Here is a 13,865-nt window from a genome sequence, read left to right as displayed (position 1 = left end):
AAGTCACACTCCATAGAAGCAGAATAGAATGGTGGTTGCCAGGGGCTGAGGGGAGGAGAGAGGAATGTTGGTCAAAGGGTACAAAGTTTCAGATAGACAGGGAAAAAAAAAGTTTAAGCCTTAGTTAAAAGGCTTTTATTTTTCTTGCTTGTTTCCTCTTTATTGTTACTATAACGTTTACAGTTTTATAATATATTTACATTCAGAAAAAAGGCAAAGAGATATTCCCAAGTTTTAAGGATAAAAACAGTTTTCAATGTTTTAAAAAATGCTTTTGATATTTTGAGAACGATCAAGAGATTTGTTTTCTCAAAGAATTCTTGATTGGTTCCGAATGCAAAACATAAATGGTGTATTTGTTTGCTGGGGCTGCCGTAACACAATACTACAGACTAGGTGGCTTAATCAACAGAAATCTATTTTCTTACAGTTCTGGAGACTAGAAGCCCCAGATCAAGGTGTCAGCAGATTGAGTTTCTTCTGAGGCCTTGCTCCTTGGCTTGCAGACGGCCACCATCTCACTGTGTCCTCACTTAGTCACCTTCTCACTGTGTCGCCTGTTCCTAATCTCCTCTTCCTACAAAGACACCAGTCATATTGAATTAGGGCACACCTTACCAACCCCATTCTAACTTAATTACCTATTTAAAGGCCCTGTGCCCAGATACAGTCATATTCTAAGGTACTGAAGGTTTGGCCTTTAGCATACGAATTTGGTGGCGGATCAGGCGAGGCATAATTTAGCCCATAACAAATGGTAATGCTTTTTTCTCCCCAGATACATGTATTTTCCCTCTGTCTCTGTCTCCCTGTCTCTCTGTCTCCACTTTTTCTTCTCCTTTCTCTGCTGGTAGCTTCATAAAGAAGTACCAGTTCTAGGCCGGGTGCAGTGGCTCACGCCTGTAATCCCAGCACTTTGGGAGGCTGAGGCGGGCGGATTATGAGGTCAAGAGATCGAGACCATCCTGGCCAACATGGTGAAACCCCATCTCTACTAAAAATACAAAAAAAATTAGCCGGGCATGGTGGCTTGCGCATGTAGTCCCAGCTACTCGGGAGGCTGAGGCAGGAGGATGGCTTGAACCCAGGAGGCGCATGTTGCAGTGTGCCAAGATTGCACCCCTGCAAATCCAGCCTGGCGACAGAGCAAGACTCCGTCTCAAAAAAAAAAAAAAAAAAAAAAAGGACCAGTTCTGGCAGAAAGCATTAGCATAAAGACTAATAATGCCCTACACTTGTTTGGTGTTTGATGGCCTTTCTCAACATTTCAAACCCATTTCTGGGTGAACATTTCACAAATGCAATCACTGAGGTCCGGACAATGTCACTTGCAGGCAGGCAGACCAGCAGCTGGAGTCCCACTTGCTTATTCCAGAGGTCAAGCGAAGCAAAACTGGCCTTAACGCAGACCTTCTCACTGCTTACGGAATGAGGGGTTCCTCCCCTTGTCCCGCCCTTTCTACAGATACAGCCAAAAGCATGAGGAAGCAACTGTCCTGCAAGTTATAACCAATAGAGAGCACTCATGAAGCGAAATGTCCGCAGGGAGGCCACAGTCTGTCTACCTGGGGAGACACGGCAAATAATCACACAGGAAGTCATCAAAAAATGAAAGTCAGCTGTGTAAAGCTTCGCTGCCTGACCCATGAAATGTCACCATGCCCTCACTGGCCAATGTCAAACCTTCTCTTTGCCAATCATGTCGAAGCACACAAACATCAGTGGTGATCTGTCTGCTGGTTGACAGTCAACTTTATGTTGATTTTTCTGGAGATACATTGCGGGGAGATGGGGTAATGCAGGGACCACCTGTGCAGTTCAGCGCCAAATCATCTCTTGCCGGCTGGAACTAAGTACAAGTGGCCAGAGCTGGGAAACAATTGTTAGCCAATTTTATTGTTCGCCCGCAACTGTGCACAGAGCTCTGTTTTGGGAACCGGAGGGGACCCTTATGTGCATTTGGACAATGCATGTAAGCTGGGTGAGGGCTACACAAAAGAGGGTGGGACTAAGCCAAGGGCAACCCCTTTTGCTAGGTTCTGGCTCAAAGTGCTGTTTGCACTTGTCTGCCAATACTCCTAACATGCCAAGCCCAACCACTTTCATCTCAGCCTATTTCAGAGGCCACTAATGGGCACCAAATACCTGAATAAGTAAAATTTCATTTAGTCCTTAGCCCAGTGAGGTAAGCTATGTGAACCCCATTTTGCAGATGTGGAGACTGACACGCAGAATGGCTCTGAGGCCCCTAAATTCCAATCCAGGTCTTCTAAATCTGAATCCAATGCTCTTTCCACTTTTTTATTGAATTCCCAGATGTTTCCTCTAATTTATTCCCCCTTTTTTTTTTGAGGCAGAGTCTTGCTCTGTCACCTAGGCTGGAGTGCAGTGGCACAATCTTGGCTCACTGCAACCTCCGCCTCCTGGGTTCAAGCAATTCTCCTGTCTCAGCCTCCCGAGTACCTGGAATTCCAGGTGCACACCACCACGCCCAGCTAATTTTTTATTTTGAGTAAAGGCGGGATTTTGCCATGTTGGCCAGGCTGGTCTCGAACTCCTGACCTCAGGTGATTCACCTGCCTGGGCCTCCCAAAGTGCTGGGACTACAGGCATGAGCCACCACACCTGGCCTGTTGCCCATTTTTAAGTAGACAGTTATTCTGCATGCTAAACAAATAATGCAGACTGAGCTTTCATGTTTAGAGTTAGACTCAATTTAACAGAAGAGTGAAGCTGATCTTTCCTGTTGAATGACAGTCACAATTATTCTTGGGCTGCATAGCCATTAAGCATAACTAAATAGTAAACAGGTCTCCCCCTGTCTAATTTAAAAATTATAAAGCTCCACTACTGCATACCAGGCATTGTGATTGGTGCTGAGGATGTCAGGATGAAGGCCAAGAAGAGCCTGCACACTTTAGAAGACTTAGTATATGCCAGGCACTGTGCTGAGGACTTTCTATGCCTTAATTTGTTGAATCCTCACAGAAGGCTTTGCAGATTCTGTTTTCCAAAGAGGATCACAACAATATCATCATACACCTTCCTAATCCAGTGGTGGAGTTTATTTCAGCATCCCCTTCAATGTGGGCAGGCCCTGACTAGTAGCATACAGAAGGAGTAATGATGTTCAGTTCCAGGCGTAGTCCTCATCTGTCTTGGCAGCTTCTTCTTGCTTCCTGGAATACCTACTCTGCAATGTTTCCTCTCAGAACCCAGCTATCATGCTCTGAGAAGCCCAAGCCATGTGCAGAGGCCACACGTGGGCATTCCAGTGACCGCCCTCACTGATCTCCCACCCAACTGCCAGCATCAGCTGTCAGCCATGTGAAAGCCATCTTGGATGTCCAACCCAGCTGAGCCTTCAGATGACTGTATCCCCAGCTGCATTCTGACTACAACAGCATGAGACTCCAAATGAGAACCACCCAGCTGAGCCCAGTCAAATCACAGAACCATGAGAGATAGCAACAGATTATTTTAAGCCACAAACCTTTGTGTTGCTTTGATTTGCAGCAGAAAATAATTGGATTAGGAAACATAGGTATGAGTTTTCATCCCCATTGGGACAGATGGGAAAGTGTGACCCATCTGTCCCATCTGGGTTTAGAAATTTCCCGACTCCACAGAGCTGGTAGGTGGCAGATTTAGGATTTAAACCCAAGGCAGCATGACCCTGACTGCCGAGTTTCCACACATGACTTCTTCTTTCTATGAGCTCCCAGTCTCAAAAGAGTCAGCCAAGACTTAAGTGAGATATGTCACACACACTTCCAGTGTGGGCAGAGGGCTGGGTGCACATACAGGAGTGAGGTAGCTCACCCACATTGGCCATATTATCTTGCCACCTATCTAGCCTCATGTAGCATCTCTCACTTCTTGGACCTCATACTTAAGCCTGCATGAACTTCATACCCTCTAATCTGTCATGCCCAAGTACTCACCTGGAACTCTCCTCTCTACCCACCCAAGGCTGGTTAACACATCTTTATCCTTCAGTATGCAGCTAAGATGGCCCCTCCTTCGGGAAGCCTTCCCTGACTTCCCCATCACATCCCTGACAGGGTAAGGTATCACCCCATGGGCTCCCCTAGTACCCCACTTTTATCATTAGCATTTATCATACATATTGCCTATTTTCTCAGTCTGCGCAAAGAACACGTACTCATGTGCCTGACACAGGGTCTGGCACTTTGTTGATGCTCAGTAAATATTGCCATGGGGATTACTCATCACTCAAAGAAGGCTTCTCAGAGGCCGTAACATTTTGGCTGGACTTTGTGAGATTGGTGGACATTTGCCAGGTTAGCAGTTTTCAACCAGAGTCATATATGCATCGAAATCACCTGTGCAACTCTTCCTGAACATGGATGTCCAGCCCCTGCCTGAGCACACTGAATCAGAATCTCCAAGGCTGAGCCTGGCCAGGGACAGTTTTCATAGATTTCACAGGTGATTGCAAATGACAGCATGGGATAAGGAAAGATAAGACAGAGATCTCATTATCATCATCATACTCATCATCTTACTGTCAGCAACAGCTCTCAGTATTTGACATATCTTAACCCCTTTGATCCTCACAGTGTTCACTGTCCACATAAAGCACAAATCCTAAGGTGGGCATCCACAGTCCTGTGGTATCTCTCCAGCCAAGGCCCCCAGCCCTTTTCCCCATGTCCCCACACTCCAGTCATGCCAAAGGACTGGGAACGCCTGGAATCCATGGTGCGGTTTCATGCCTCCTTTCTCAACATGTGTCATTCCCTCTTTTGCCCACCCCATACATTTTTAATCGCCCTTCAAGACCTAGTTCCAAGCACAAATTCTTTTTTGAAACTTTCTCCTCCCAGTTCAAGACAAGCTGGTTACTCCCAGCTTTGGGCCGTCCCTTACAGGGATGCTACAGCTCTGCATTAATCCCACAAATATAAACTGAGTACTACTTTGGGCCGGGCACTCTGCTAAATAATACTGGACACAAACAGGGAACCGTCTAGCCCAGACCTCTACTCCTCCCAACGGAGACGACGACCACAGCTTCCTCAGTTATCGGACTCTATTTCCCTGTATTATTCCCTGCTATTCCCTGCTATGGTTACAGACTCCCTGGGGGAGGGAATTCTTCTGGGAAGTGTTGGGTCAGGCATGCGGAAGGCTCTCAGTAACATTTGCTGAGTGAGGGTTGTGAGCAAATAACAAGGTGAATCCTCCTCTCCTCCGTTCCTCTCTCAGTAACACTTTTCCCCAGCAGCTCTCAAAATTCTTTGGATTACCTACATCCAAAAAGTCTTTTATTTCACCCTTAAAGATGGTCTTTGATGCTTATGGTTATGGAAATGGCAACCTACAGGAGTCCCTCAGCCCTCAGATAATGAATCCTCATTGTTCGATACATAAGGACTTAGGAAAGATGATAAAATAGGTCACATTTATTACTATGAGCCAGATGCTACTCTAGGCAGTTTCCACATTTCTTATCCCATTTAGATCTCGTAGTTACCCTGAGGGGTCATTTCTGTTGCTGTTCCTCTTTACAGAGAAGGAAATGGAGGCTCAGAGAGGCTTGCCCAAGGTTGCACATCTAGCAAGTGATGGAACTAAGGGCCAAACCCAGGCAGTTTGGTTCCAGAGTCCTGCCTCTCAGTCACACAGCCAGGCAGCACAAAGACAAACGTTTCAGGGTCCCACCTGGCCCTAAAGACCAGGTGTCCTGGCTGGCCCCGCTGTGGTGGGTACATGCTGCTCTCCCTCTGCTGGGCCTCGGCCACTCTCTTCTGCTCTGCCCTTCTTATTTCCTCCCATGGCCCATGCAGCCTCCTGGCTTCCACCTTCTCTCTTTGTCCCAACTGCTAAATCCCTCTCAATGCCTCACATTCAAACTCCGCAGGAGACAGGATCATCAGTTGAGCTCCCACTCTTACTAGGCAAAGTTCCCTTATAAGGCCACTCCAAACACTACTGGCCAACCCACTGATGGGCTGCCCTTGGCTCAGGAGCCACCCTGATGCAATAAATTTCCAACGGATATAAGGCAGCTGACTGGTGATTCTCAGAAGGACCTGAGAGTTTGACTGATCTACAGAACCCAATAAACTTTTAAAAATTCACTGGAGGCCGGGCGCGGTGGCTCATGCCTGTAATCCCAGCACTTTGGGAGGCCGAGGCGGACAGATCACGAGGTCAGGAGATCGAGACCATCCTGGCTAACACGGTGAAACCCCGTCTCTACTAAAAATTCAAAAAATTAGCTGGGCGTGGTGGCGGGCGCCTGTAGTCCCAGCTCCTCGGGAGGCTGAGGCAGGAGAATGGCTTGAACCTGGGAGGCGGAGCTTGCAGTGAGCCGAGATCACGCCACTGTACTCCAGCCTGGGCGACAGAGCGAGACTCCATCTAAATAACTAAAGAAATAAACAAAAAATAAATAAATTCACTGGAAAAAGATTTTAAAGACTGATATTGGAAGAGTTTCATGGATACCTGATGCCTTTGCCTGCCTGGCATAGCTCAGACTTCCTAACAAAATACCATAGCCAGGTGGCTTGAACACCAGAAATTTATTTTCTCATAGTTCTAGAGTCTGGACAGTACAAGATCAAGGTGCTCATCAATTTGGTTCCTGTTGAGGGCTCTCTTCCTAGCTTGCAGAAGGCTACTTTCCCGTTGTATTCTCACATGGTGGACAGAATGCCAGCAGGCTCTCTGGTGTCTTTTTTATAAGGGCACCAATCCCCCCCTGAGGGCTCCACCCTCATGATCTCACCTAAGTCTCATTACAGCCCACAGGCCCCATCTCCAAATGTCATCACATTGGGTGTTAAGGCTTCAACTTATAAATGCTGTACACAAACATCCAGTCCATAACACTGCCTAATATTCACTCCCCTTTCTGATACTCGCACCCTGATTTTCCTTTTTGGAACCACCCCTTCCTCACTCAGTTCCTGTGGTTTTACTGGGCTGAAACTATCCCACCCCCAGCTTCATGGGTAGGTAGAACTTGACCTGGCCACCAAAAATGTTCCACTCCTTTGGCCACAGTAATTCACTGAAAGATGGAACCATGACCCATATTTGGACCAATGAGAGACAGTGCCTATTATGGACTGAATCGTGTGTCCTCTCTGCCCCAAATACATATGTTGCAGCCCTGCTCCCCAATGTGACTGTATTTGGAGATGGACCCTTTGGGGAGATAATATGGTTAAATGAGGTCATAAGAGTGGAGCCATAAGCCAATAGGACTGGTGTCCCTTTAGGAAGAGACACCAGAGATCTCTCTGTCTCTCTCCATGCCCACAGAAAAAAGGCCATGTGTGGACACAGCAAGAAGGTGGCCATGTGAAGTCATAAAGAGAGGCCTCACCAGAAACCAACCCTGATGGCAACTGGATTTTGAACTTCTAGTACCCAGAATTGTGAGAAGTGAATTCTTGTTGAGAAGCACTCAGTGTGTGATATTTTGTTATGGCAGCCCAAGCAGACTAAGACAGTACCAGAGCCAGTGGAAAAGACAGGCTGTTATAACGAAGGTGGGATTATCAGAGCTGTCAGAGCTCATGAGAGGGCCTGCCTGACACAAAAGCCAACACAGAGCAAAGTGAAGCCAGGAGATGGAGGTCCTGACTGTGCCTGAGGAGCACGTGGATCCAGCCATGCCTGAAGTGGGTGTATACCTCTGCTTATTACAGTTACTCAAGCCAATGAATTATTTTGTTTTGCTTTTTATTGGTTTGTTTGTTTGTTTTTGAGACAAGGTCTCACTCTGTTGCCCAGGCTGAGTGCAGTGGCACGATTATGGCTCACTGTAACCTTGAACTCTTGGGCTCAAGTGATCTTCCCCCCCTCAGCTTCTTAAGTTGCTTGGACTATACACCTGGCTAATTTTTTAATTTTTTGTAGAGATGGGGGTCTTACTATGTTGCCCAGGCTGGTCACAAAATCCTGGCCTCAAATGATCCTCCTGCCTCAGCCTTCCAAAGTATTGGGATTATAGGCATGAGCCACCATGCCAAGCCTATTTTGTTTTGTTTTGTTTTTAAAGACAAGGTCTTGCTATGTTGCCCAGGCTGGCCTGGAACTTCAGGGATCAAGAAATCTTCCTACCTCAGTCTCCTGAGTAACTGGGACTACAGGCATGCACCACTGCTCCCAGCTTGAATGAACTCTTCTTTTTGCTTGATTTTAGTTTCTGTCACCAAAAGCACTGTGACTAATACAGAGTCAACTCTCATTTTATTACTTTTTTCATTATATCTGATCAGATACAACATCATAAGCACACTGGTGAAGAAGAGTTGTAGTCAGAGTACTACTCGAATTGAAGCTTTAAACTGTTAATAAGCCACCTGCAATCCCTCGGTGCACAGAAAAGGAGAATTTGGACATCTTGATTTCTCACCTGGTATTCAGAGGTCACCGACCTGGCTGGCTCCCTCTTAGAGTGTGACATCTTTAAAGTGGGCTATGAAGCCCTTTGCCTAAGACCTTGCTTTCCCAAGGGGCAGCTATTCACACCTAGCAGACAACATGCTAGTGTAGACATCTCAGTGCACTTGGCAAGCCTCTGAAGCCTCTTCTTGTAAGTCAGGCCAGCAATGGCCCTTGCACTGGCAAGCATCCTGCTCAAGCTCTGAAGTGCTCATAATAGAGTGATTAACACAGAGTGTCCAGAACAATGATTATTTCCTCTCAGAGGTGGGCGGTGCATTAGTCAACAGGCAGAAAAGCCCAGCAACGTTTCTGAGCAGACTCAAGAAGTGATAGTTGTTCTCAAACTTGAGTATGCATCAGAATTGCAGAGAATGGTGGTGCAGGGGGTAGGGAGTGAGGGTGGGGTTGGGAAGACTTGTCAGGACACACACTGCTGAGCCCTACCCTTAGAGTTTCTGATTCAGCAGGTCAGAGTGGGCCCCTAGAATCTGCATTTCTCACAAGTTCACAGGTGCTGCTGGTTGGGGGGGCTATACATTGAAAATCACTGTTAGAAGATTGCTGAATTGGATAAAGGCCCCTCAAAGGAGAAATGATCCACCACTTGGTTTTTCTGCTTCCCTGAACCCTCATCTCAACAAAGATGCCCTGTCATCTCCATTGTGGGTCCTGAAGCCTTCGACAAGTACAGGAGTGAAATGTACATCTACATAAAAAATGATACACAATGCTAACTTCATGCCTGTGGGTATAGAGCCAGAAATGTCACAGCACGCCTGCATATCTATCACATTGTCACAACAGCCCCTAGTGCAATTATTCCTGTATTACAGAGAAAGAAATGGAGGTACCAGGCAGCTGTGACTGTTTCTACAGAGAAGACACACATGGAAGGCAATTTTTTTTGGTCATGAGAATTGTCAAATATACATAAAGGTTGAATAAATAGTGTAATAAATCCCCAAATGTCTCAACTGCAGTGGACTCTGGCAATGACAGTGGTTCTCAAATTTGAGTGTGCATCAGAATCACCTAAAAGACTTGCCAAAACAGAGATTGCATGGGTATCATCCACAAACAAGAATTATTAGGACTTCGCCACATTGAAAACTCTTTTGATGACAAGACAGCACTGGCAGGGAATAAACTTACAAAGGTAGTTTTATGTTTCGCTTTGTTTTGTTTTGTTCTTGAGGCAGGGTCTTGCTCTGTCACCCAGGCTGGAGCACAGTGTTGTGATCACGACTCACTGCAGCCTCAACCTCCTGGGCTCAAGTGATTCTCCCACCTCAGCCTCCTGAATAGCTGGGACTACAGGCATGTGCCACCATGCCCAGTTAATTTTTGTATTTTTTGTAGAGATGGGGTTTCGCTATGTTGCCCATGCTGGCATCAAACTTGGGCCCGTGAGCTTGACTTTGGGATTACAGACACGAGCCACCGCACCCAGCCAGATTTTTTGATGTTATCTCCAAATGAATAAATATAAGTATGGCCACAGGAACACTGCTAAAAAGGAACATTGATAACATACCTCGTTTTGGTAGTCCTGTTTGGGCCTGTCTTCATTTTTATGTTTTTTTCTTTTCTTTTTCTTTTTAAGAGATAGGGTCTCACTCTGTCCCCCAGACAAGAGTGCAGTGGCAAGATCATAGCTCACTGCAACTTCGAACTCCTGGCCTCCACGGATCCTCATGCCTTGACTTCCCAAAGTGCTGGGATTATAGGTGTGAGCCACCACGCCTGGCCTCTTCATTTTTCAAACAACCCAGAAGGGATACAGAATAGAATGTCACTTGGATAGCTGTTTGACAGCTTTTTCTTTTTCTTTTCTTTTTTTTTTTTTTTAATTGAGACAAGGTCTTGCTCTGTGGCCCAGGCTGGAGTGCAATGCCGCTGTCATGGCTCACTGCAGCCTCAACCTCCTGGGCTCAAAGGCTCCTCCTGCCTCAGCCTCCTGAACAGGCATGTGCCACTGCGCCCAGCTTATTTATTTATTTATTTATTTATTGAGAGGGAGTCTCACTCTGTCGCCAGGCTGGAGTGCAGTGGCGCAAGCTCCGCTCACTGCAAGCTCCGCCTCCCGGGTTCACGCCATTCTCAGCATCCCGAGTAGCTGTGACTACAGGTGCCCACCACCACGCCCGGCTAATTTTTTTGTATTTTTAGTAGAGACGGGGTTTCACCGTGTTAGCCAGGATGGTCTCGATCTCCTGACCTCGTGATCGGCCTGCCTCGGCCTCCCAAAGTGCTGGAATGACAGGTGTAAGCCACCGTACCCAGTCCAGCTAATTTATTTTTATTTTTTGTTTTTTGTAGAAATGGGATCTGGCCTTGTTGCCCATGCTGACAGCTTCTAATAGAAGCAAACATATGCTCCCCTTGTAACCAGTAAGTTCACTTGCAGATATTTATCCCAGAGAAATGAGAGTTTGTATCCACCAAAAAAAACTTGTAACAGAATAGTCACTATAGCCAGAAAAGAAATGAGGGAGGTGGGGAAGGAGGGAGGGAGGGAGGGAGGGAGAGAGGCAGGCAGGCAGGCAGGTAGGAAGCAAGCTAGGTGTCCATCAACTGGGTAAACTTTTTAAAAATACGGTATCTTTACACAGTGGAGTACTACTCAGCAATAAAAAGGAAGGAACTGATATGAACTACTTATATTCCCAACAGGATGGATCTTCTAATTTGTTATGTTGAATGAGAATACTCTGTATTCAAGTTTATGAAGTACAAGAACAGGCAAAATAAACCTACAGTGACAGAAAGCAGAATACACTGTAGCGGTTGCCTGAGGCTGGATGGGGAGAGGTCTTAAGAATGGGGACAGGGAAGGAAGGTAGGTCAGGAAGGGCCACCACGGAACTTTCTGGGGTGATGGGCACGCTCTATTTGTTGATGTGGGCGACGGTTACACAGGTGTACCACATATAAAAATTAGTGGAGCTGAACACGTAAGGTCTGGGCATCGCACTGTATGTAAGTTAAACTTCAGTAAAGTGCTCTCAGCACACATCCGCAGCCACACCCACACAAAATCCCAGGAGGCTCAGTACCAGCTGTGGTCCGGGCCTTACCCACTTCGGAGAGGCCACGACCCAAGGCATCCGGTTTCCTCTCGCTCCAGTTCAACTTCCGCGCATCTACGAGGGCCGGGACTGGCGCTACCTTTCTGGAAGGCGCCGGCCGGCCAGTCACGGGCTGAATCCCGCCGGAGGCGGCTCCCAATCTCCGGCTGCGGGGCCGGAACCCGGGCGCCCCGCCCTCGCCAGCGCCCGCCCCCGCCCGTCCCCGGCCCGCCCTCCGTATCTGGCCCCTGGGCAGCTGCCCCGGGAGGCGGCCAGCGAGTTGGGGCCGCGCGATGTCGCACGGAGCCGGGCTCGTCCGCACCACGTGCAGCAGCGGCAGCGCGCTCGGACCCGGGGCCGGCGCGGCCCAGCCCAGCGCGAGCCCTTTGGAGGGGCTGCTGGACCCCAGCTATCCCCGGACCCACGCGGCCCTGCTGAAAGTGGCGCAGATGGTAAGTTAGCGCGGGGCGCGAGGCCGAGGTCCCACGAGGCGTCCCGGGAAAGCAGGGGTCGGGGAGCGGACGCGCCGGGCGGCTGGACCCGGCCGGAGCCCAGGGAGCATCGCGCAGCGGGCGGGGGACCGCGTCGCTAAAGTTCGCGGCCGGCATCCTCCGGGAAAGTTGCTGCCGCAGCCCCGGCGCTGGAGCTCAGCCCCCAGCGCCGCCCCCGACCTTGCTCCCGCGGACCCAGGTCGCCAGGGTTGCAAGTTTCTCCGGCCATCCCCCCGCTCCTACTGACTGAAGCCACGGGCAAAGTTCCTTTTCGTCTTTCTTCCTCTTCTCTGGGCCGCGCCGCTTCGAACCCGAGTCGGGGGTGGAAGAGTCGCCCAGGCGGCGGCGCTGAGGCAGCGAAACCCTACCTCCTCCCCGTCCACGGCCTCCTCTTTCCTCCCAACGCAGCGCGGCAGGGCTTCCCTGCTGTGTGTGCAGTTTCGCTCGGAGGAGGTCAGAGGGTCTTGCGTTCCATGGTAGGGAAAAAGAACTGGGACCATTGAGACGGCCGTCCTGGTCCCCTGCGCTCTCAAGTTCCGAGGGAGGGCCCGGGTCTCAGGGGACTCTGGAGGGCAGGTGGTCAGCTGGGAAAGGCCTGTTCTCAGGGGCTGGTACTCATGTGGGGGAGCCAGACTGTTGAATGGGAGTCACCCGTGGAGCCAGGCAGGATGAGTGTCTGGGCTTGGATTGTGAGCAGCTCAGCACAAAGGTTTTCTACCAGGGCGGACGTTGCCTGGCCGATTCTCTTGTTCCCCACTCTTTTCTTTTGTCCCCTCCCGTTTTTTTCTTCTTTAAAAAACACCTTTTCCGTTTGTATGATGTGTTTTGAAACTGGGTTGGGCTGTTTGTGACTCTCCACCATTGTAATGTTTGCACCAAGAATGGTGGGGAGGGGAGCGGTAAGTTTCAAAAAGAGGTGTGGGGAAAGGAGTGTGGGGCTTGGACAAGGTCACAGACCCGGAAGCTGGGGCCTACTAAGGTGGACTGGCCCCAGGGGGTTGGGCACAGGACGTCTGTGCATCCGTAGCACTGCTATTCCAGACACTCAGTGTGCATAAGGTGGCCCTCATGTCTTGCTTGGACCAGACCTAAAGAGAAGGGGCGCTGAGTTCCTGCCTCCCTAAGAAGGGTGTCTAGATAGACCAAAAATTAGGAATAGAGACATTTTAGCAACGTACAAAAAAAATCTGGTGCTGAGCATTGTTGGGTTTGAGCAGGGCATTTTTTGGCCCAGGCTAAGAGATCTGATCAGCCAAATAGAAGAGATCAGCCCATCTCACCATCCTTAAAAGAAGGGCTGGGGTGAGACAGTCCCTTCCTGAGCATTGGAAGGGATGAGTTTGGTAGACAGAGAATGGGATCAGAAGCCTCCATCTTGGCCCATGAGTTTGCTGGACAAACATATTGTGGGATGAAAAGTCTCCTTGTTGGTCTATGAGTTTGGTACACAAACATAATGGAGATGAAACCTGGGCAACATAGCGAGACTCCCATCTCTACAAAAAAAAATTTTAAACCTGGTGTGGTGGCAGGGGCCTCTAGTCCCAGTTACTTGGGAGGCTGAGGTGAGAGGATTGATTGAGCCCAGGAGGTCAGTGAACTGCACCACTGCACTAGTCTGCATGACAGAGGGAGATCCTGTCTCAAAAAAAAAAAAAAAGGTACAAAGAAAGGGTAATGGAGATGAGAAGCCTTCATGTGGTCCATGATTTTAATGAATAAAGATACTGGGAGATGAGAAATCTCCATCTCATTTTAAGCTCCTCAGCTATGGACCAATTTACAAGTGACAAGAGTGGGGCCTGTTGTTCCAAAAAAGAGAACAAAGACTTGAAGAATTTCTTTATGTGGCTCCTGCTTCTCTGTGTGCCCCTCT

General features: G+C 48.6%; 1 protein-coding gene across 2 annotated transcripts in view; it reads left to right on the top strand.

The window, feature by feature from the left end:
• The first annotated feature begins 11,505 nt into the window (after window positions 1-11,505).
• The window catches only part of CMTM7 (CKLF like MARVEL transmembrane domain containing 7), a 64,530-nt gene continuing 62,170 nt past the window's right edge, over window positions 11,506-13,865 (top strand). The window contains exon 1 of one of the 2 annotated variants that reach the window (XM_023192265.3): window positions 11,506-11,950. In XM_023192265.3, coding sequence (XP_023048033.1) covers window positions 11,792-11,950 — 159 coding nt within the window. In that variant the 5' untranslated portion in view covers window positions 11,506-11,791. The remainder of the gene's footprint in view (window positions 11,951-13,865) is intronic. The other variant, XM_023192264.3, reaches the window with a different exon arrangement.

This window comes from Piliocolobus tephrosceles, chromosome 2 (genome assembly GCF_002776525.5).
Source record: "Piliocolobus tephrosceles isolate RC106 chromosome 2, ASM277652v3, whole genome shotgun sequence".
Taxonomy (NCBI): Eukaryota; Metazoa; Chordata; class Mammalia; order Primates; family Cercopithecidae; genus Piliocolobus; species Piliocolobus tephrosceles.
This window is presented reverse-complemented; position numbering and strand designations above follow the sequence as displayed.